The 25,576-nt window shown below is 41.5% G+C and overlaps 1 protein-coding gene across 5 annotated transcripts in view; it reads right to left on the reverse strand.

Moving 5' to 3' along the window:
* Positions 1-25,576, reverse strand: part of Atp8b4 (ATPase phospholipid transporting 8B4 (putative)) — a 192,172-nt gene that overhangs the window by 146,181 nt on the left and 20,415 nt on the right. For all 5 annotated transcript variants that reach the window (XM_052183505.1, XM_052183500.1, XM_052183502.1 and 2 more), the window contains 2 exons: positions 23,426-23,484; positions 2,897-3,010 (listed from right to left, as the gene is read on the reverse strand). In XM_052183505.1, coding sequence (XP_052039465.1) covers positions 2,897-3,010; positions 23,426-23,484 — 173 coding nt within the window. The remainder of the gene's footprint in view (positions 1-2,896; positions 3,011-23,425; positions 23,485-25,576) is intronic.

Raw genomic sequence — 25,576 nt, forward strand, 5'->3', positions numbered from 1 at the left:
AGCTGGTGGTCCCACTGTCCCTGTTCCCTCAGCTTCTCATCTTAGTCTTTAGGAAGTTACCAACTACTCCTCACAACACTTGCCAGAGAGCCTTTGATCATCTACCTTAGAAAGGGGCTAGCCAGGTGCACTGCCTGGTTCTGTGTGTCAACTTGACACAGGCTGGAATTATCACAGAGAAAGGAGCTTCAGTTGAGGAAGTGCCTCCATGAGATCCAGCTATAAGGCATTTTCTCAGTTGGTAATCAAGGGGGCAGGTCCCCTTGTGGGTGGTACCATCCCTGGGCTGGTGCTCTTGGGTTCTATAAGAGAGCAGGCTGAGCAAGCCAGGGGAAGCAAGCCAGTAAGAAACATCCCTCCATGGCCTCTGCATCAGCTCCTGCTTCCTGACCTGCTTGAATTCCAGTCCTGACCTCCTTTGGTAATGAACAGCAATGTGGAAATGTAAGCTGAATAAACCCTCTCCTCCCCAAGTTGCTTCTTGGTCATGATGTTTGTGCAGGAATAGAAACCCTGACTAAGACACCAGGTATTTGCATCTTAAATCATTGGATGCTCTGAGTCAGTTTCTATGCTAGAATGATTTGAACGAACTCATGGGCTATGTATTCGCATTAATAATGCTTTCCCTGCTGTGCTCGGAGTACATTGTGAATGAGTTAGAACAACCTGCAGAGCTGATAGCACGTCCTTATTTTCCTATCCCAGTTTTACAACTGAAGCATCTAAGGCAGTGAAAATCCTAGCAAGCACAAACACTGCTAAAATATGTACCTGGGTTTCTTTGATGCCCACACTATCCCTGCATGCCTCTACCTCTAGTGCTACCTAAGACAGACACAGTAACGAGCACATGACCCCACTAGACAAATGTGTTTTGTTTTTTTTTTTAATCAAGTCAGATACATGGGGAATCTGCTTCAGGACTGCCAGGCACAGAGCAGTCTGGTAGAGACTGTCATGGGGGCTGAGGGGATGGAGATTAAGCCTGACAAATAATTCAAACCTAAATCGATTTTATATAATAGATTCTGTGCATTTTCTTAAACCTTAAAAAAAACCTGAGTGTTAATTAATAGACATAAGTTTCAGCATCCTGCAACATACTTGTTGACAACAGGTCAAATAAGCAACCAGAAGATATGCAGTCAAGGCTTCCAAACACAAAGGACTGATCAATGCCTAAGGATGTAGAAAGCTAATTACCTGACTTGACCATTACGTACTGTGAACATAATCTGAATTCTTACACTATATCTCATAAATATGTATATTATTACATGTTAATTCAAATAAAAATAACTTAAAGAAACACAATAAGTAAACAAAGCAAAAGGTTCCTGGAGACACAGCAGAACTCCACTATTGCTCACATACTGCTGATCCATCGCTCTATACATCATCTCCCTTCACAGCTCCCAGACATTCGTCAATAAATGATAATAAACAGAGTCATCTCAACTGTCCTTTCCAAATACAAAATTGGTATGAACAAAACTCTGAGACCGTATTTAAAAATTCCATTAGAAAAATAAATTCCAAATTCTGGAATGCCATGAAAGGCCTCATCAAGAATCCAAAAGCATTTTATGACACTGGGAGGAAAGACCCTGGGCTACATTTCGTTTCATGAATAGCAATTTGTTCATTCATTAGGTTCTTTGGGGTGGTTGGTTTCATCTAGTTTGGCCTGGTCTGGTCTGATCTGTTTTGATTTTTTGCGAAAGAAATATCCAGTTATTCTTAACTATATTTTTCTCTCCTCTCCTCTCCTCTCCTCTCCTCTCCTCTCCTCTCCTCTCCTCTCCTCTCCTCTCCTCTCCTCTCCTCTCCTCTCCTCTCTCTCTCTCTCTCTCTCTCTCTCTCTCTCTCTCTCTCTCTCTTTCCCACACACACACTTTCTTTCTTCATAGGAGTTGGAGAATTTATGAAGCTGACTGGACTAAGAGATAGGACAGGACCTGACAATGTGGAAGAGAACAGAGACAGAAAAGCCCTATCTTACTGCAGTGGTTACTGTCTGCGAATTCAGTCACATCTTGGAATATATTCATCTTCTGCTGAAGCTAACATAGATCTCTGATACTTACAATCAAAATATTAATACATATAGTATTAAACTCAAACTCATACATAGCACTTCATCTAGATCTCACACATTAGATTTTCATAGCTCTTACACACAGAACACAACCTAACCAATCTAATGATGTAATGGATCTAATTACATCATACAAAACAAAAACAAAATAAATCACTGACTGATATGAACTATTGAGGTGGGTCTGAATCTTTCTTGATAGATGCCCTTTTCTTCCCAAATCACTGATGAAAATTGAAATTTCATTTAAGTCCAATTTTAGTTAGACTACTAATAACTCCTTTAAAATTATTAAAAAATAGTTATACTACAGTGAAATGATATATCAAACATCATTTCTTTTATAAATGCACACAATGTATGATTGTTGTTAGATTAAAGGAAAATTTGAGAAAGTCAGTTCCACAACTTTATAGTCTTAGGAGTAAAGCCCCACCCTGTCAATGTAGGAGAATCATAGGGAAAGGAAGAAGACCGTGAGTAGCAGTTATCAGACTTCTATATGATTCAAACAAAATTGAGGCTCTTATATAGTTCAGATAAAGTTGCATATTAAAATGACTTAGGTGTCTAAATCAATAAATGCACTTTTTTAAAAGTTTTTTTTTAAGTTTTTGTTTAACCTAGTCTTAGCCCTGCCTTGTTTTTAAGACAAAAAAATTAGTAATAACACTAACAATTTAATAAGAAAAGATTTATATAATCATGAACAATTTAGCTAAGTAAATTAGCATATGCTCTAAAATTATAGAAATACTTTCAATAGATAATGAAGAAATACAACTTAAAGATTACCTGTAGTATCAAGAGGAAAAGGAAATAGGCATTTGCCACTCTTTGGAACTGCTCAAATAAATTAATTGGCAAGAATGTGAGAATGTTGTACTTGGACGTATGGATACGATTGTCCTGAAAAAGAAGCAGCACCATGTCAGTTTGCACGGAGGCGTTGCCCATTACAACTGTCACACACACAAAGCTGAGCACGGCTTACGCAAGAACATAGCAGAGCAATTGCCTAGGAAGCCCGGAGCTCCATGGCCCGAGGCCTCTCCATTTCCCAAGATAACAGGGTCATAATTCTAGGGAAAAGGACCCTGTCATCTCACCCACAGTCATGGCTTATCGCACATAGGTTGGCTTCTGAGATGTTCCTCCTCCTGGGCAGGTGGAGGGTGGGTATTGCAGAAGTGCCCACTGTGTTGCTTGAGGATCTCTGAGCACATGCTGGAGCACACAGATTTGCATTTGGATGATGATCAGTCTGGTCTGTCTCCCCAAAATATGACCCATTTGGGAAACTGACAAAGGATTTCTATGTCTAGAGATCTTCAAGGATGGAAAACCTACTGCTTACAAGGTAGCCTGCCCTTATTTTGGAAGGAAATTTCAGGAAAAAGTCTTTACTACCAAAAAAAAAAAAAAGTAATTTTTGCCTCACTGTAATCTCTTGCTCCGTGCTAAGGTGTGTCCCTCAGGTCTCTTAGAGCAAGTCTAAGACCTTTCCCGGTGAAGGAGCTGTCACGTGTTCTGAACTCTTCTATTAATTCGCCCTAGTGTTTTATTAGCTCTTTGGAAAATTCATCTTACTGGGTTTCCATGTTGAGTTTCAATCACCTGAAATGACCATTAGGTCATTTGTATAGAAGTTATCATTATATTGGTACCGAAAATGACCATTAGGTCATTTGTATAGAAGTTATCATTATATTGGTTTCCTTCCCTAAGCATTTACTTTTAATACTAATATGAAAAAAAGTCTTTCATATGTCCTTAAACTATCATTTTAACTTATGATTCATTCCTTCTTTGTACCATCAGAAAACTTCAAATACATGCAATTTATGTATTCTTATAAGGCTAAAGACAAATACATTAAAAATGACAAGACCATGGGAAAAGAAAATATTGCTGAAATAATAGAGCCTGGTGCACAACCAAAGACCTTTCCTCAGATTGATGTAAGCTCTCTATTCTGTTGCTATATGGATTGCAAGGGGCTGAGGAACAGTTCAGTTAGTAAAGTGTTTGCCCTGCAACCCAAGGTTTGACTTCCACCCACAGAGGCCATGTACAGAAATGGGGGTGGGAAGAAGGTAGTTTTATATACATAAATATATTTGGTTAACTATTTAAGTTTAAGAGTCATGCTTTACCGGATACTAGGAAGGAGTGAGTGCTGGGCAGAAGCCTGGGACTCCCACCGTTTACAGAGTCTATAGTGGAGAGGAAACACAGCTGGGATGCTGTGAGAGCTAGCTGGGAGAGACCCGCCAGAACTTGGTGCAGAGGCCTGGTGAAGCCCAGGACTCAATGCAGAGGCCTGGCAAAGCGGTACTCATTATTAATTATTTACCACTACGTTTGTAATCACTGGACAGCCAGCCTAGCCTACTTGTCAAGCTACAGCCTGTGAGAGTCCCTGCCTCAAAAATAACTAAGTAAATAAAGGTAGATAGCATACATGTGTGTACGTACACACATACTTTATATACTAAATATTGACTATGTTTCATTTATCTCTGCATGAATCTTTGAAAATATAATGAATGTTTTATTTACTTATAAACCCACTTATCTACGTTCCCATGAGGCTTAACTCTTATCTTGCTCATAAAGATAACATAACAAGATTGAGGTAATAAGGCATGATGAAATGCAGAATCGATACAGTAAGGATGAGGGGTGTTTTATTAGCCTTCCTCCCCACGTCCCAATGTTTTATTGACTCCCCTCCCTGTGGTGGTAAATCTTCAGTCCAAACCTCCCCGTGTCCCAATCAAAGGCCCGGGATTTTTCTGCCCCCTTCATAGACTCTCTAACCTGCCCTTCTCTGTGCTCCTCCCCATTCCTCCCATGGTCACTTTTACTTTGCTGCTTTCTGTGATGATTCTGGATTATACTCACCTCTAAAGACTGGAGCTAGGAAACAGATGAAGAAAAATTTCAACACTTATCCCTCTGGATCTACGTGCCCTCACTCAATATAACATTTTTAAGTTCTATCCACTTACCAGCAAATACTATGGATGTTTGAAAAAGTTATGATGAGAGGTTTGGACAAGTTGGTGGAATAGAGAATAACGGTAAATGACGGTGGTAGTAGTGACAGCTAATATTTACCAAGTACTTGCCATGTGTTCTAAGAACTTGACCTTTTGTAACTTGTTCTATCCTTAGAACATTCTTGTGAAATGGGTACTATTTTTTTCCATTCCATGACAGGAAAAGCCAAGGTTCAGAGAGAGTATTTTACATAAGATTCCACAGCTTCAGAACAGTAATGCCAGATGGGGACTCTACACGTGAAGCCCCGCCCCTTCACCTCTGCTGCTGCTGCTGCTGCTGCTGATGCTGCTGCCATCAAGCACATTCAGGCATCCCTTACTCTACAGAGTAATCAGCTCTCATTTGCTTCACTCTCCATCCCCAGACTTCTGCTACCTTCTTACCGAAGGAAACAGAACATCTCCCTCTTTCCTCACGGCGCCTCCATTACAGTCCTCATTGCTGTTGGCCTGGTGCATGATTACGACTTCCTCGTAGCCCCTTGCGGTCCCCTTTGAGAGCAATCCCACTGCCCCTGTCGAGTAGCAATGTGGATAGAATGAAGAACAAGACCCTCCTTTCAGCCTTCCAAACAGGAGCTCAGTGGCCAGGGGCTTTTATATGTTCACTACTGACTACGCCAGCAGAGGTATAAAGTGAAATTAGAAAGCTCTTCAGAGACGGGCCACCAAAGAAAATGCCAGTAACCTGGAAAGCATCGCTATGACAGTGAGAGTCTCATGTGGCACATAACTATATTGCTGAACATAACAGAGCCGATACAGAAAACAGCAAGCACTGATGATTGACACCGAAGCCTTGGGGACCTTCCCTGGAAACAGCTCACACATGTTTAGAGGACCATCATGGAGATGAGACCTCAGATTGCAAGTATTGCTTTTTATGCTCCAAATCCAATCCTGTAAGCAGCAAGTGCTTTTGACTATTTTCTCAGTCACCTCCAACATACGCTCCATCATGATGAGTTCAACTACCATCTACAACTTCAGGGTCAGGCTCAGATTCACTTAAATGAACCACACAACCCATCTTCCCATTTTTGAGATGAAAAAATGACACATGACCTAAGTCAAATCTGAAATCTGAAGAGACTTTCTCTTGCCTATTGCATCCCAACCTGGAAGAAAGTAGCCCAAGGTGTCACTCTTTGAATCCTGAGACTGTTAAGAATAAACTAAACATTTAAGATGCAGTGCTAGGGTGTGTATAAAACAAAACAAAACAACAACAACAAAAAAAAAAAAAACACTGCACATGTGTGTGAAGGCCCATGCCCACGTTCTCTGCAGATGTGAGGTGGGAAACACCCACGTTCTCAGCCCTCAGGTGGTGAAGGCAAGAAGGTGGAAAGTTCCAGGTCTGCCCTGGATACACAGTGAGTTCGAAGCCTTGTACTGAAACCCTGACAGAAAACAAAAACAAATACAAATAGGAGAGAGCGCGCGACTAGAGCAGGCCTTCCCCGAGGCTCCCATCTCCTGCCTGCTTTGTAACTGCTTTGTTCACATCTGTCATGGTCTAGGTTAGTTTGAGGGTTTTGTTTTTCCTCCAACCAAACACCAGGCACAAGCATTACTAACACATTCGAGGTGCATTCGTGTTCCGTGTAACGCCCAGGCCCAGCATACTGCATCACAGAACGAAACACTTCATGAGCTAAGGGGGTGTCTGGAAACACTGTGTGTCTCTGTGAACGCCACAAGGCAACCCCCAGGAGCTTCTGCAAGAGTCCCGTGATTTCAGCACTATCCAGACCTCTTTCCTCGTCTGATGAGACACACGTATGTGGTGACAACTGCACAAATGTCTACCTTTTCTTGCTACAGGAAAACTCATATACCATTTTGCTATGACACACTCTACATTTCAGGGAAATAAACAACCCTGCTAAGGGAAAGAAAATCTCTAAACCGTGGAATTAAAATGAAAGAGCCGTACCCACAGAGTGCTTTGCAGAAAGGAGGAGGAAGTGGTCAGAAGACAATTGTACCACTCGGGAAATATGTGAAACGCCCACACTTATGCAAGGCTTCGCCAAAGAATGCATGGTGGGGCATAGCAGTGCAGTCGTGTCTGGTGGCACCTGCCTGTCTGATACCAAGCTCCTCCATGGTAGACAAATGTCGCCTAGTGCGATTCCTCGGGGCTCAGAATGGGAAGGCAGAGAGATGATAACGCACCGACACACGCTGCTGAAGAGGAGAGGTAGTTAGAGATGATGGCTACCAGCAACATCACAACATTCTCAGCCAGAGTCCAGGCTGAATGTATTTTTGTAGGGAGAAGGAGCAGAGGGAGGGAAGGCCTTCCCTAATAGCCGTCTACTCCTTCAGCTCATGTTTGCAGAGGGCCTCCTGTGTGTGCGGCACCACGCCACCGAGCCAGGACTAGAAATATGGACAGATAGAAATCAATACGCAGAGTAAGCCTGGATCTGTGGGGGGAGAAGGCACATTATTTAATAAAGTGAGCCCTGCTGGGCAAATATGGACAGGGCAGAAGCTTCCCTTCCTTTGGAAGCCTTCTCACCTCACTCTCATAGCTAACATGACCTCAAAATGACCCTGATGGGGAAATCAGAGGGCCAGGAACTGGGAGGGTGGGGAGGGCTAGATCTGGGAGAAGCTATGGGTGGGGGGTGAAAATCGTCAAAATACACTGGGGTAAATTCTCAAAGAATCAATAAAAATATATTATTTTGAAAGACTACCCTAATGAGACAGTGGAAACACCTGATGCTAGTGGTGCCCATTCCCCACCGCCCCCCCAGCCCCTGGTATCCAAAAGAATCCCTTGTGTTACCAAAAGAAAAAAGAATAGAAAAAAGAAAAATTTTAGGTGTATTTTAACTAAAAGCTTAAATTGAGATAACTGATGCTTAATGCAGATTTTCTTTACTATAGATGTATGTTTACTATAGATTTATGTCTATGGTAAGGATAATATATACATACAAGTATCTACGTGTATATACAATGTACATAAATGTATGATCATGTATGATATATACACATGTATACTTATGTGTGTGTGTTCATACGCACATATTTTATCTATAGCAAAAAAGATACCTATTATATGTGTATGGGTGTACCCGGAGTTTTAGTTTCGTTTCACAAATGGGGATTGTGCTCACTTTGAAGATGACTGGCCAGTCTCTGTTCCGGTCAAAGACAAAGGGCACAGGAAGGGTGGAAGAGCGTGTGGCCGGCTCGGCGAGACACCTTCACCACAGATGAGAGGTGTTGCTGCCTTCCGTGTGCCAAGCACCACATACAGTCCTCAGAACATCCAGGGAGCCATGAGTGTCTTATAAATGAGGAAACCGAAACCAGGCTGAGAGAGGTTTTTGAGAGCTGAGGCGAGAAGAACACTTCATAGACCCCTATGTTAAAACACTGTGTCAGGTGAATCAGAAATACGGAATTCCCAGACTGCCTCTTGGGAAAGGATCCTCTGATCCTTGCACTGCAGTGAAAGGTTCACATTAATTCAATCAGCCTGAGCAGTCACTTGCAGCCTGAATCCGAGTGTCACCGCGCTGCTGCTCCGGAGCTCATTTCCCTTCTAAGCTCAGGAGATGTGGGGCGGGGGGGGGGGGGGGGGGGGGGGGGGTGGGGGGGGAGAAGAGCCCTTCCCGTGCTGCCAGGCAGCCATGACAACCACCTTCTCTTTCCACCCTCCGGCATCAGTTTAGTGTTTCAGTATCTGAAAGCCTGTTCTAGAACTAGCAACGCCCTATGAATAAGAATTTATCTACAAAGGACTAATTTGGACAATTACCAGGGGAACAGATTACATTCTCCTCTGAGGTTAATTTAATCACACTACTGCTTTGTTTGTTTGTCTGTCCAGTAGGCTTAGACACGTGAAACATTTTAGTTCCAAATGTAACGTTAACTCCTCTTTTGTGATGTTTGAAAAGGGACTTCAAATTCCTGCTAAATTATGAAGGGGCGGGGTTCGAAAGAGAAGAGAGTGTAACAACCAGACTTCCCGGACTCTTTCTGGAAGCTCTGCTACTGATGTGTTGTTGACTCTGCTTCTGCTAGGCAGGGTGTGTCTGTGCCTCCTGCTTAAGCATCCAGCCTCTGCTAGGGACAAGGCCCTAGGCTTTGGCCACAGCCCATCTGACAGCTTCAGAGCCTTCTGGAAGCAAAGTAGGCATTGCATTAGGTCGATGTTAAAGCTAGTTCAGTCAGACTCATTTTCCTAACTACAGAGAGGTTTGGGAGCAGGAAGTCCATATGAAGGGTTTTTTTTATTACAACTAAATAGATCATGCACACACTGCTGTGCAGTCTGGGAACTGGACCAAACTTCAGGAGATCTCAGTGTTTAAGACAATTAACACGGCACAGTGTTACAAGGAAGGGCACACAAAGTAATAATCCTACCTAGGACTCTTCTCACATGGGGCTTCTACATAATAATAGAGGCCCAAGCGATACCCTCAAAGATTGCAACCGGGCATTAGAAGGAAGCCCCAGAACTCTGCAGCTCCACTCCAGTTCCCCCTGATCCTGTAACAGCCCCAGTTTTTCTGGCCCACAGCCCCTTCACAGGCAGGATTAGGCAATATCCTAATTGCTGGGTGTGTTTTGCCTAGGAAGGAGGTACTAGGAATGAGGGAATAAACAGAGGACTGGGTCAGAAATTATGAACAGAAAAGTATCTAGATTGGTGAGGGGAGGGAGTCAGAGGACCTTAAAGTTTTTTTGTACCATTAAAATAATTATAATTTATAAATAAAATGTCATTCTTCAATATTTTGTGTTCATAGCATGCACAGGCTTAATGAATTTTCACCAAATTTTGAGGCTAAATAAGACAGTACCCTAATCTTGCTTTAGGACTGACAATGAGACTCCCTAATGACATACATGAAAGGAGCTAACAGAGATTCAATAAGAGACACGGAAAGAACCTGGTGTGAGTACTGAGCAGACCATGTCTTCTTGGAGTCTGTGTGGAGGCTGGGTTTGATCAGATACAGTAAGACACTGAACTGAAGTCCACATTGCCAGGCTCCATAGCAAAGAACCATGGGGACTGATTTATTTATTTAATAGGTGACTATCCAGGCCAGGCATGGTGGCACCTGCCTTTGATCCCAGGCAGATCTCTGTGAGTTCAAGACGCAGCCTGATCTACAGAGCTAGTTCCAATGCAGGCAGGTCTACACAGAGAAACTAGATAGATAGATAGATAGATAGATAGATAGATAGATAGATAGAGAGAGATAGATAGATAGATATAGATATAGATATAGATATAGATATAGATATAGATATAGATATAGATATAGATATAGATATAGATATAGATATAGATATAGAGGAGGAGGAGAAGGAGAAGACCAGAACCAAAAGAACAAGAACAAGAAGAAGAGGAACAAGAAGAAGAACAAGAACAAGAAGAACAAGAAGAACAAGGAGAACAAGAAAAAGAGAGAACAAGAACAACAAGAAGAACAAGAAGAACAAGAACAAGAAGAACAAGAAGAGACAAGAACAAGAACAAGAACAAGAACAAAAAGAACAAGAACAAGAAAGTTAGCCATCCATCCAAGCAACATTGGGAGCCTAGCTAAGAATAACAGCCAGTGCACAAAACTGCTGCTTTGTTGTGCACAAAGCAACCAGATCCGACCCACTGCCTCCTGAATGACTGAACGAACAGGGGATATTGGCTATAGATGCCAAACTTTCCCACCTCATCTCACCTCCTTCATATCATCTCCTCTGGTGTAGTCTCCTCTGTCTTTTTGCCCAACTTACTGTAACTGTGATAAGAGCTAGAAAGCAAAGTTCATCCAGACACACACACATGCAGCACACGCACATACACACACACTGACATCACAGAAACACAACACACACACATGCACACGCACACGCACTGACATCACAAAAACACACCACACACACACACACACACACACACACACACGCACATGCACACGCAACGCACTGACATCACAGAAACACACCACACACACCCCCCACACACACACACATACACACACACTGACATCACAGAAACACACCACACACACACCACACACACACCACACACACACACATACACACACACTGACATCACAGAAACACACCACACACATGCACATGCACACGCACACACACACCACACCACACACACACATGCACACATGTACACACACCACACACACACACACACACACACTGACATCACAGAAACACACCACACACACACGCACACGCACACCACACACCACACACACACAAAAGAATCCACACAGAATGCTGCTGTGTTCAGAACTGACGCTGGAGGGATAGAGAGATGGCTCAGTGGATAAGGGCACTTGCTCTTGCAGAGGATCTGGGTTTGGTTCCCAGCACCCACATGGCAGCTCACAACCTGCTCTAACTACAGCCTCAGGAATTCTGACACCTTCTGGTTCCTCAGGCACCGGCACACATGATGCACAGTTATATAATGCAGACAAAATACTCATTAGATGTAAAGTTAATAGATAATAAACCCAGAATAGATGCTAGAGCCATTGTGTGAACACAGTAACTTGTGCTCTGTGTCACTCCCAGTAAGGCTCACCAGTGGCTTCTGCAAACTAGACAGTGCATTTTAGGTGGTGAGGAGGTGAAACACAGAGGTCTCTGGGCTCAGCTCTACCTTTTATTAAAGGCTATCTCATTCTGGAGTGGTGGCCCGTGCAAGCACTCTGCCTCTAAGCTTAACTCTGTCTCACCCTCCTGAGTTGCTGGGATTATAAACTTATACATCAAAAAAAAAAATACAATAACAATTCAATCTAATTACACAAATGTCAGGACGTTGACAAAGTCAGTAAATTATAGAAATTAAAATTTGTAAGTAAACAAGATAAAATTATTCATGGGCCAAGAATGATCTGTAAAGAGCTCTCTAGTGCTAAAAAGGGAAGCATGTATGTCTAAAAATACTGTTAATCCTAACTTAGATCAGAGATTCCTGTTTGTGCATATGTGTGAGGTATACATGCATAGGTGCATGTCTGTCATGTGTGTATAGGTGCATGTGTGTGAACAAACATGCATGCATGTGTGTCTATGATATGGAGGCTGAAGTTCAACATTGGGTGCCTTTCTTCATTGCTCCCCAACTTATATATTGAGGCAAGGTCTCTCAGTTGAACCCAGAGATCCCCAGTCTGGCTAGTCTAGCTAGCCAGCATGTTCCGTGGATACTCTATCTCTAATTCCCAAACCCTGGGATTACAGGCAAGCCACTATGTGTGTCTGGCATTTTTGTGAATGCTAAGGATCTGAACTCTAGTGCTCTGTGTATACAGCAAGTACTTTATCTACTAATCCATCTCCCCAGTCCTAGACCAGTGATCCCTAACCCTGATCGGCCATTAGAATCCTGGCACTTTTAAAAATGCCTAGACTCCACCCACAGAGTTGCCAGGCATAGTGTAGATATTGATGAAGACTCGGAAGTCATGCTCAGTAAACCTGCACAGGACACAGTAAAAGAGATTTCATGACAGAGTGTCAATCCCTGTCACTCTAGTAGAAGTGGGAGGTGGCTGCCCCTCTCTCCCACTCATTAATAAGTCCACTGCAGTAACACCTCCTCTTGCACATCAGACTAGTCAAATGGTGTATAGAATATTGTGCTTGACTCTGGAACATTCTGCCATAAGCAGTCACAGAAAAAAAGCAGAAGCTCTTTGAAAAGAAATGGAATTCCAGGTGATTATTCTGGGACTTGGGTTTGAGTGTTCATTCACAGGTAGCAGAGGATTGTCATGTGAACTGGGAGAAATATTTGTTCTGCTTTGGCCTCCAAACAAAAGGCAAAATGGATATTTGAGAGCATCAAGGAGGATAATGAAGCAAAGGAATATCAATTTGCCTCAGTTAATAGAGTAATGAAGCTGCCCTGCTGGGTGTGAAGGCATACACCTGTAGTCAGAGACAGAAGAACTGATGAACGTTCAAGTCCAGACTAGTCTACAAAGTGAATTCTGGGGTAGCCTGATCTACATACTGAGTTGTAGACCAGCCAAATATAAATAGTGAGTTCAAGGCCAACCAAGACTCTCTAATGAGACCTCATCTCAAAAGAACATACATTGTTTCCAGGAAAATGGATGTAACTGGAGATTATCACATTACATGAATCAAGACAGACTCAGACAAATATTCTATACTATATTTTCTATCATTTGTGACTCCTAAATTTTATATAGATGTGCAAAATCATTTTTATATAGGTCATGAAAGTAGAAATGACCTTGTTGGGTAAGGAAGGAGGTTAACACGAGGAGAGGGAAAGGTAGGAATCCTGGCAGGAAACGCATTCAACATATGTTACATGCTTGTGTGAACACATCCTTGTAAAGCCTGGCAGCTCATCCAGTGAACACACATCACTTAAATGCATTATTCAGAGACAGCAAAGTGCTTAGGGGGTTAGTGACTCCCTTCCCCTAGGAGGTTATAAACACAACTGGAATTAGAATTCTGTAGGATAGTTAGCTGGGGAAGGTTAAAAAAAACTCCACACTAAGCTTCAGTGACTGTGAGTTAACTTGGCAGCAGTAGAGAAACCTGCCAAGCTTTTCCTGTGACTTATATAAAACAATCTTCTGGAGCTGGGGAGATGGCTCAGCCGTTATGATGGTGTGCTGTTCTCAGAGGACCTGAGCTCTGCTCCCAGGGCCTGGCAATGTGCTCACAATTCCTCTCACTACAGCCAGAGAGATCCCATAACAATTTCTGGCCTCTGCAGGCACCCACACCCATGTGAACATGCCCACACACAGGCACCCGCACCCATGTGAACACGCCCACACACAAAAACACACAACTAAAAACAAAAAGACATCTTAAAAACAATCCTCTGTACTTTCTGATAATTGACACAGATTGATGTCACCTCTCCTACAAATCTCCATGGCACCTGAACAGCTACTGGGGAACACAACCAGGAAGGGATATGTGAAACCAGAGCCACTGGGGACACCTGACCTAGGGTACCAGCAGCTACAGAGTCAAATCACCAATCTACACATTTGCTCTACTGAGCTTAATTCCTCAAAGAACTAATTCCCACTCATCAAGTCAGAGCATTTTGGGGATGCTCCACACTTAGCCTTTCAACTACTATGTCATAAATAGTAATGTCGCACAAAGACACATAAACCCACCTATAGCTCCAAACCAGCTCATTTTTGAAGTATTAAAACTGAAAAACTGAACTTTAATTCCTAAATAGCTTATTTTGTCTATAGATAGATTATTCGGGGTTGGGGGTGGGGGTGGAAGACTGCTCAGTACTAGAAAGCTAAGGCAAGAGGATTGCTGTGAATTTCAGACCAACCTAGTCTGCATAACGAGTTCCAGGCCAATCTGAGCTACAGAGTAAGACCTTGTCTCAAAAAACAAAAACAACAATGACAACTTTTTAAAAGTATATTTTTAGTGGTTCTCCCCACAAACCTGTATGTATAATAAACAAGGTATATGTTAATTAACTTGACTTAACCATTCTACCACTTAAACATATTTCAAACTAATTTATCATAAATATTTACAAAGAAGAAACATAGTCATGTGAACAATACAACAAAACCTGAGCATTGGTTTCCTAACAGTGAACATGAATTAGATACTAGATTTTTGCATGAATGTTTTGATTAATCCTCAACCTACAAAATATAAGATATGACAGTTACTATGATTTTTAGCAATCTGATCATAGAACCATATTATTTGAGCTGATAAAACTTCAAAACATGATGAAAACCACTTGGTGACAGTTGGAGAGAGTGGTTTTCCGTTAGCCTTAAAATTGTTGCTAAGTTGCCCCACTTGGTTCACATGATGGTTATGGACCAGTTTCATAAGGGCAGTGACTATAAAGGAAACTGAATTTGTGGTTCTCTTCACTGGGGCGGTTGCCTTTCTTCCTCTTTGTCATTTCAGTTGCTAAGTCTTAGCTGAAATCCACCCGGAAGCCCCCAACCTCTAAAAGGGCTCTGAAATTCTACCACCAGGGATCACCTATCTCAATTATTCTAATTTCAATTGTATATTATCTCACAGAAAATATTTTAAGATTTCTAAAACAATGAGCCAAAAGAAAGCTTTCTTCTCCTAGGCCATTTCTTTGGGGTATTTATTCAGTCACAGCAATGATGGGAACCCTTTTACAATGACACTTGGACAAAGCGAAGTAACTTAAAGTCAAAAACATTACTTTACAAAAGGGGTGAGTCACAACGAGCAGAGCAAGTCTGCCAACCCTCACGATGTGATCCAGCTGCATTTTAACAATTCAGTGCAGCCCCTGGGCACAAGTGCCCAATGGCTATCCATGGGAGGAATAGACAGGCTCTGTATACAGTGGCTGCTGAGATGGTCTTGGGCAAGTAGAACCCTAATGGAATTACTAATCCTAAGAGCTGCATTCACTATAGGTATGATCAGACTGCATGGGCCAGATTCTGTCAGCAAGTCTACATCCAAGTCACAAAGTTCAATTAGGCCATAAAACTCTCATTCTTGACCTGTAGGTAGTGACCCCTTTGGGAGGTCAAATAACCCATTAACAGGGGTCACCTAAGACCATCTAAACACACAGATATTTACATTATGATTTGTAACAGTAGCAAAATTACAGTTATGAAGAAACAATAAAAATAATTTTGTATTTGGAGGGCACCATAATATGAGGAGTTGTATTAAAGGGTCACAGCATTAAGGGGGTTGAAGAATGATTTTTTTTCTATGTTCTTTGAGAGATTTGCTAAATAGTTGGAAGAATGTGACCATTGTGTGTATGCCTTCCAGATCTTTACCAGTGCAACCAAGTTTGTGTTTAGTCCTGCAACTACATGCTTGGTGTGTTGTGTTGACCATCAGAATCTCTCCGATCTTACCATGCCATGAATCAAGCCAGTGAAACTTACTGTGTATATAAGGTTTGTAAGATTTTATTCTCACCACAATGTTGTTAACATTTGTTAATGTTTTACATGCCAAGTTTGTAGTAATTTGAGCATCTAATCCTGTAAAGTTGCACCTCTGCGGTTCAGGTCTGACCAATTATTCATACAAAGTCTCCTACATTCCTAAGAAGTACAGGAAGTTACTATACCTAAAGGGCGACAGTCTATGGCTGAGTAAGATAGAATATATCCTAAGGTCAGTGATAAGTTTGAAAGTAAGGTATTAAAATTTGGGGAAAATATTTTGCATGCCATGTATAGCCTGATGGGTTGACAAAGGGGAGAGAGATTAAAACCACTTTCTTCCAGCTCATTGTGACCAACAGAGTTTTCCCATGGTTCTCATTCCCCCTTGGCACCCACCTTAAAAACCAATTAGCCACCCATTTCCTGAGCTGCTTTCTTCCCCAAACTTCCACCTACTCTCCTCTGTTCTCCTCAGCCCTTGCTCTCCCTCCCTCCTCAGACTCCCCTCGTCCTCCTGTCTCATTGCCCCGCCCGAGTGTCTGCCCCTCACTGTACAACCAGCCATCATCCCAACTTCCCCTTCTCTTTCATTGTTACATACAACTAAGTTCTAAATCTACAACTCTTGCCACACCCAGGTTCTGCTCACTACTGAGCTGCAGTTTATTTGATCTGTAGGCCAAATATGACCCTATTTTATTTGATGGCTCCCAGCTACTATGAGCCTGTCATCTCCTGTCACCCCCTGTTACCCCTTGTCACCCCATATAGAAACTACAGGGCCTACTTTACATTTACAGCAGTTCTGCCTCGGCCCTAGAGGTCTGGGATGACAGGCCTGCATCACTTGCCTGGTGGGACACTCTTCTTCAAGCACCTTCATCATATCACCTGCCTGGACCGCAATGACTTCACAGGGCACACTTGACCCTTTGCTCAGTGATGTCCTTCCCAACTCTGCGAATCCAAATAAGCACATGAGACTGAGATCATTTCCCATTTACTCTATCAAAACTTCCTCCAAAATGTTCCCTAACATTGAGTTCTCCTCTCCCTGATGTAATAGACCATATAACACAATTAGAATCTAGCGTCTCCTTTCCATCCTCACTATTGGCTTATTCTGGGGTGCGGGTCTTCTCTTCCTGTGTAGATTGCATATGCTCCCTGAGGTTGGGAAGCAGATTCTGTACTCCCTTGCTGGATAGTCCCACAGGCCTAGAACACACTGCCAGTGTAGACAGACAGCTCCCTTTCGCATGTGTTTTGAGGTCACTTAAAAAGCCAGCACCTATATCACTTTCCTTGCATAATCCCAACCCCTTTGAGCTCCGTGTTCAGTTTGGACACTGTCTCAGATCTTCTTTGAAAAGTAAAGCAGCAAACATACATGTTGCTAGGTAGAGAGCAGGCACTCTAGGAAGACCGAACTTAAAATTCATTTTTATCTCTACTTTAAAAGTACAGTGAATCTTGTATCTATTCACAAGACATTTTATTCACGAGCCAATTGGTCTCAGAGAAACACAGGCATACTGTATGGACTTGGAAAGATCCACTGACTAAATCACACACAAGAGAATAACAGTAGACCCATTTTAAAAAAGGATTCAATTCTAAGATGGTAAATATTATACTGATTCGATCATTATACAGTATTTAAATAATGAAAACATCATATTGTACCCCATTAATAAGTCTAATGTTAATAAAATGGAGTTTTTAAAGGTACATAAAATATCACAACACTTTATTTTTTATTATTTGTGTGTGTATGTTTGTAGAGATAATCTCTCATGTACCGTATGGAAGCATCACCTGTCAATTAAAAATTTGATGGCCAATAAGCTAAGGCAGGGTTAGAAGGTGGAACATCACTGGAGAGATGGCTCAGCAGTTAAGAGTATTGACTGCTTTTCCAAAGGTCCTGAGTTCAAATCCCAGCAACCACATGGTGGCTCACAACCATCTGTAATGAGATCTGACGCCCTCTTCTGGTGTGTCTGAAGACAAATACAGTGTACTTATATATAATAATAAATAAATTTTGGGGAAAAAAAGAAGGTGGGATATCTGACAGAGAGAGAAAGGGACTCTGGGAGAGAGTCAAGGATGGGAGGATTCACCACTAGGATTCAAAGGAGTTGGTTGTATGAAACTGAGGAGACATAACTAGCCATGTGGCAGACATAGACTAGTATAAACAGGTTAACACAAGTTATGAGCTAATCAGAGAACAGAACCAGCTTGGACTAGGCATTTATTCATAAATAATAAGACTCTGAGACATTATTCAGGAACTGAGACATGGGTGAAAAAAAAGTTCACAGTTATGTGTATCTGTGTGTGTGTGTGTGCGTGTGCGTGCATGCAAGTGCTTCTTGTGGCAGATGCCCTAAAGCAAGAGTTATAGCCTTTAGTGAGCCATGTGTGGGTGTTGGGACCCAAACTCATATCCTCTGGTAGCAAATGTTCTCAAACACAGTCATCTCTCCATCCCCCACATCACATTTTAACATAACTACTAGTGTTTTCATTATTTTTACCATGCATTTTAAGTCCTAAGCTGTTTGGCTAACTTACACAATTAAACTTTTTTAGCAATAACGTATTTTAAATTTCTATTATTATTTATTTATTTGTAGGGAGAGGAGCACATGCCACTAAACACATGTGGAAATCAGAATGCAATTTGCAGAAATCAGTTCTACCCTTCCATTGGGCTGAAACTCAGGCTTTCAAGCTCGGCAGCAAGTGCCTTTACCTGCAGAACCATCTCAACAGCACAACCAATTTTAATATAACTGTTTATTACCACTTCTATGATTGTCTGATTATTAATCAAAGGCACTGACTATGCCCTTTGCCCTTGGCACTCCCCCTCCACTCTCCAATCCTACTTTGTCCCCTATTTCTTGGCGATCTAAAACTCCCCAAGTGATTTTACAATTCCCACCTCCCATTCTCACAGTGTCATGTTTACCAATCAATAAAAACTAGAACCATTAACACTGGCATTTTGTTTATATTCTAAATCCTGTAACTCTCAAAGGTGCTTGTAATTGCTTTCTAGGCCTGGGTTACGTCTTGCTATATGCTTTGCAGTTTACAGTTTGTTGACAAACAACAGGTCTTGCTGTATTGAAATCCTGCCCTTCGATATCCTGCTTGGACGGACTTAATGCTCACGGCTTTGCACTATTTATCTGAATTTTATATGATTTTTTTCTCCCCTAATCATATGTGCAGGTCTAAATTGAGGCCAACTCTTGTTTTGTAAAATCAATAGCCCTCTGCCTTTCTTCATCTTTAAAGTATAAAAATAAGGTCACTTGGGTCATGGACGTAGCTCAGTAGTAGAGTACAGCTTAACATAAACACAGTCCCGACTTCAGTTCCCAGCACCTTCTAAAAACAAGTCTTTAACTTTCCAAGATTAACATTAGCAAAGCCTGTATTGAAATAAAAATGAAATAGTTAACCCTACTTTTTAATAAAATAAAAAAACAAATCACAAGTTACCAGAGGGTCTATGAAAGGAGAGGAAGAGATGAAAAATGGGTATGTTTGGATGGAGAGAGAGGTTGATTTTTGTTTTGTTTTATTACACTTGTTTTCTATTTGTTTGTTTGTTTGTTTGTTTGTTTTCTAGGACTGCTCTAAAGAAAGACATGTTAATCATGCACGAAATCACAGACTGTGGGAACCAGCCATATGTAGTCTCAGTCTTCCCACCATCAAATTGCTTGATTGCAATGGGTTACTAGAAGCCGCTCCATTTCCTTCATCTGGGTGGATGCTCTAGAAGACTGAAATATATGCCAATCACCTCACAGCAGGATCAACAGATTTGATCTAACTATGTAAATTTAAGAAAGTCACTTACATGGACTATTCCATGCCTCGATACCTATTAAAACTAAACAATAAAAGTATGTGGTGTCATGTGAGGTAACCCAATCACAAAAGAATACACATGGAATGCAATCTCTGATAAGTGGATATTAATTAGCCCAGAAGCCCTGAATACCCAAGGCACAAATTGCATAACAAATGACTCCCATGAAGAAGTATGGAGAGGGTCCTGATCCTGGAAAGGATTGATCTAGCATGGGAAGGGAATATAAAGACAGAGAAAAAGAAGGGAGGTGATTGGAGAAGGGATGGAGAGAAGAAGGTTTATGGGACATATGGGGAGGGGGGATCCGGGAAAGGAGAAATAATTTGGAATGTAAACAAAGAATACAGAAAATAAAAATATTTAAAAAAAAAAAAAGTATGTGGTGTCGGAAGACCACATATGTTAATATGGTAGTTTAGTAATATGCTTGGGGCCATAACCTTGAGTTGGGAAGCACCATGAGTGTTAAACAGTCATTTTTATCATCCTTACCTTCTCTATCAACTGAGTATCTATCATGATCCACAGGGAGACTGAAGGGAGAGATATCCTGCCTTTGCTGATCCCTTGTACAGAACAGGAAACCGGCAAGTACCTCACTGGGTTGGCATTCTTTCAGATTGGCTCATCTAAGGAGGAAGCTCCATTCCTACAGCCACTGTGCTCTTGTCATGTGACACCCTCCCCTCTCAACTACATCACTTGCACAGTTTGTCATTCAGCCGTGAGTTAAGGCATCTCTCAGTTTAACATCATGGAACATGATATCTCCTGCAAGTGCTTCACAAGCCTGATGAGTTTCTCCGTATTTTCTTACCACCACTGTGATAGCGTACCCTATCACTGCCCTACAGGAGCTCCCAAACTCATTGTGGAACCCACCCACAGCTCCATTAGGTTTAAGAGAAGAATCCATAATTAAGGCTGCCACACAAGAAGCATCTGATAGATCAGCAGTTCTCAACCTGTGGGTCAAGACCCTTTGGGGTTAAATGACTCTTTCATGGTGGTCACCTAAAACCATCAGAAAACACAGATATTTACATTACATATCATAACAGTAGCAAAATTACAGTTGTGAAATAGCAGTGAAAATAATTTTATAGTTGGGTGTCAGCACAACCCAAGGAACCCTATTAAAGGGGTCACAGCATTAGGAAGATTGAGAACCACTGTAGTAGATGTGATTATTACTATTATCAAATATTTTGTTAAAATTATCTAATTTAATCCTTTAGTAAGCAACCCTAACAGAAAGTTCCTCACAATTTGTAGGAGAAATACATGATTCTCAGAGGAATAAACCAATCAGATCACAAGCTAGTCCTGGGAGAAAAGATTCAAACTGTAGTTCCCATCCTAGCCCCAAGCACTCTTTCCGCTACATTGAGAGCTCTTTCTCCTTTCTTTTTTCCCATAAAAGGACTGAATTTATTATTGTTTTCTTCTCAGTGTTTTGCTGGGAACATCTCTCCAACAAATATGTTCATTTTTCCTGAGATCCCTCCAAATCCACTTCCATTAAAGCTGGGCAAGAGTGAGAAAATATCTAAGGGAGCTGCCTACCTTAAAAGGGTATTCCAGTTAGTAAACAGTCGTAGGTTCAAATCCTGTATGTACAGAGACTAACTTATAGTCATCGTGTACTTTCATGCCTTAGTCTTCAGTGACTCTGTGAAGCCAATGCCTTTAATTGTCCCCAGTGAGATTGAAAGAGCTACAGCTCACATTCTGCTGAAGAGGCCCAGTAAAGGCCAGACACCTCAGGCCCTTCTGAGCTGTGTCACTGCCCCCTAGAGATGAATCTCTATGACCCACACTTGAAACTTCTCACTGTAAGCTTCTATTGTCCTTTGCTCTGCACGTTTAATAGATTTTTGCTTCTTCTTTATGCATGTTCAGTCCAAAACGGGGCAGCCGTATAGACTCTGTTTAGGCCCCAGGTTACGCCTTGGTGCTAGTAGGAAACCCAACAGAAAACACAGCCACACAATTGTAGGCTTTGTTTGTACCATTTCTACATCGTCGATATCCTATTATTTTAAAAGGACAGACCTGAAACATGTATGGCAAACTGTTAATGCTTACAAGGGGGTCATGATATCTTCCATACATTTATGATTGAAATACCTCATAGGTTACATAAAAAAAGACCCACCAGAAAAAAGGGCCACATAATCTTGCAAAATATGGCTTTCCTTATACTCACAGAGTAAAAGTACTTGTTATATATTGGAACAATTAAATATAGATAGGTATTTAAATACATAGTTGCCCCACAAAAAGTTACATATAACAGATTTTCCCAAAGTCTTAAAATATATACATATGGACTGTCCGGATAGCTCAGTAGGTAAAAGCATCTGCCACAAGGCCTAACAACCTGAGTTCTACCCAGAGCCCCACCAGGTAGAAGAAGAGAGCAAGTTCTCACAAGCTGTCCTCTGACCTACACAGAAAGACAGACAGACAGACAGGGATCTTATGGTCAAGGCTTTAAGGAGCATCCTCTACACATACAGGATCACCTGAAGCAGGGATGTGACAGTACAAGGTTAAGTTTGCTGGTAACTATATGTCGTTACACAGAGTGACATTCATCACCTGAGGTAACTCTGCCCTTCCTTTCTAAGAAGCACAGCCAATCCCACTTATGAAATTGATGAATAAAGTTAGTCTCAATACATCCTTTCACAGAAAGAAACCAGTTATAGAAACAAGTTGCAGACTTGTGGAAACCTGCACAGGGAGTCAAATTTAGATTGCAGGTCTATATGACTACCACACAGGATAAAAGAAGAGCTTTTGGGGATCTCTGCTAAGTGTGACACGGCACTGAATTGCAGTGTTGATGCATTTAAATAATCTGCCAATAGACACAAAATACTGGTGTTCCTTGACCAAGACTTTCCCTCCGCAGGCAATGCCTGTGTGAACATTTGAACTAGTGGTTCTCACTATTTACTTTATAAACATGTCATTGAGCACTTAGGAACCTCATTCTGTGTAATGTTTTTCCACATTTCCCCAAAATTGCTTAGAGAAAATCCTCAAACTCAACCCATCAATCATCAGCCATGACCCCCCACTTTCTCATCAACTGATACTTTTAATAGTGTATTCCCATACTTTTCCAATACATTTGACTACCTAAGTGGACATCAAAATGACCTATGCATAAATTCTTGAGAAAGAATGCATTTTATCATCTTCCCCTGCCCACTGAACTGTTAGAAAAGAGGAGAAATACATATGAAAGGACACAGTACAGTGCTCATAAGCTGGGCCGACAAGGAAAGCGTTTCATTGTCGTGAGGTTCCGTGAAGGCACGACCCCACGCTGGCCCTGAGCCAAGGCCCGCCATGCTGTGCTGTGCTCACTCACCGCATACTGGAACTTCTCATTGTAGTCACGGTCGTTGGCTTTCACCACCCGCTCCACTTCTAAAAGGAAGAAAAATAAGGTATGAGCGTCTATGTTAAACCCACAGAGACAGGTATAACTTGTAAAAGTGATGTCACTGAAGCCACTTTGATTTCTGTCAAGTTCTTCTCTTTTAAATTTAAGATTTGCTACTCTCTAGAAACTACCATCTGGATACCCTGAGGCTTGACAAATGACTAGTATTTACTCTTTAACTGCTTTGCCTCTGTAAAATGATTTGCTGAATTACCATGGACTAATTGTTGTAAAGAATTTGCCTCTTATGTAAACAGTCTAGGCTTTAAAAATTTAATGGTTGTTCTGTGGCCCACCCTAGAATTTCCACATTTTGCCTTGCCCCAGGCTGACAAACTTCTGTCCTGTATGCCACTGTACATTCAACACCAGATAATTTAAAACACTTTTTTTTGATTTGGAAAAATAGATACATATACATTCGACAACATAAGGCATTCAACAATACAAATGAACATACAATAAAAAGTAAAGTTCTCGCTGAAGGGCAGCTTCCAGTGCCCTTGCCAGAGTTCCCCATGTTCTCTCTCTCTTGTGTATCCTTTCAGAACAGTTCTATGCATTTATGAATTTATAAATATGCATATTTATATATCTATTTTTAATACAAACAGTAGCATTCTATAAAAAAATTTAAGGGCTTTGGTTTCTGTCCAACCTGAACATTGGAACACCAATTGGAAAGTTATAAATGGGTCTGGGGAAATGTTTCACTGGGTAAAAGGTCTTTCAAAATCAGAAAGACCCAAGTTTGAATCCCCAAACCCATGTAGAAGCTGGACACACAATCTCAAGACCCCTGCAGGGAGATGGAGGTGGGGGACAAGGGAAGCCACGAAACTCTCAGCCTGGCTAGCCTGGTGTGTGCAGAGGAAAATCACAGAGTCTGCCTCAAACAAGATGAAAAGGAAGACCACCTGATTGTCCTCTACATGGTACTGTGGCATTGTGTGCCTGCATTTACACACAAAAATTGACACACACATCATACACACATGCACACACACACACACACACACACGAGTGAATATGCTTGCACACACACAAGAATGCAAACATACCACACATACAAACACCTAAGAATGCACATATACATGAATGCATGTGTTTGCACATACAAACATACAAAAATGCACACTTAACACACATATAAACACATTAAAATGCACACACAGATTTTTAAAGTTAAAACTATCTCAAAATGAGCAGCTACAATGTTTTGTGTTATCTCTTTAATGAAATCCATAAAACAAAGCATTTCATTTCTCTAGTGTATATCAATTCAGCTCCACAACGACCCTTTGAAGTGAAAATTTCTGGTTAATTAAAAGTAGATTTAAAAAAAAATCAAAGCCTACAACCCTTTCTCTTAACTTCATGTCATTCTAAAAGAGACTCACTAAAAACCAAACATAGCTTGAAAATTATTTTCTTCACACACACACACACACACACACACACAGTCAAATAAAATCATATAAATGTGGCCAATTAATTCATTGACCTTATGCTTTTTAGAAAACCCTGTGAGTCATCCTCTGATCTTCCGATGTCCACTCACCACATGCACCATGCGCAGACACAGCACTCCCCCGCCCTCTCTCCCCTCTCTTTTTTTTTCTCTCTCTCTCCTTCTCTCTGTGCACTCTTTATCTCTCTCTTCCTTCTCACAGTGACTTCCCTGGCCTCCTTCCTTGGGGACAGTGAACTCACCTGCTTGAAAGCAGCTTGCCAAGAAACCTGACTTTAATATAATCTAATCTGCCTTGAGTTGGCTCGTTTCACTGTCAGGGAAATAAGTTATGACCCACTTGTGGTTTAAATAAGAATGATCCTCATAGACTCATATATTTGAATCCTTAATTATCATGGTCTAGCACTACTTGAGAAGGATTAGGAGGTGTGGCCTTGTTGGAGGAAGTGTGTTAATGTGGGTAGGCTTTGAGGTTTTAAAGGTCTTCCTTCTGCCTGCAAATCTGGATGTAGAACAGTAAGCTATTTCTCCAGTACCATGTCAACCTACATGTTTCCATGCTCCGCACCATGATGATAATGGATTAAACCTCTAAAACTGTA

Source organism: Apodemus sylvaticus, chromosome 5, assembly GCF_947179515.1.
Source record: "Apodemus sylvaticus chromosome 5, mApoSyl1.1, whole genome shotgun sequence".
NCBI classification, from domain to species: Eukaryota; Metazoa; Chordata; class Mammalia; order Rodentia; family Muridae; genus Apodemus; species Apodemus sylvaticus.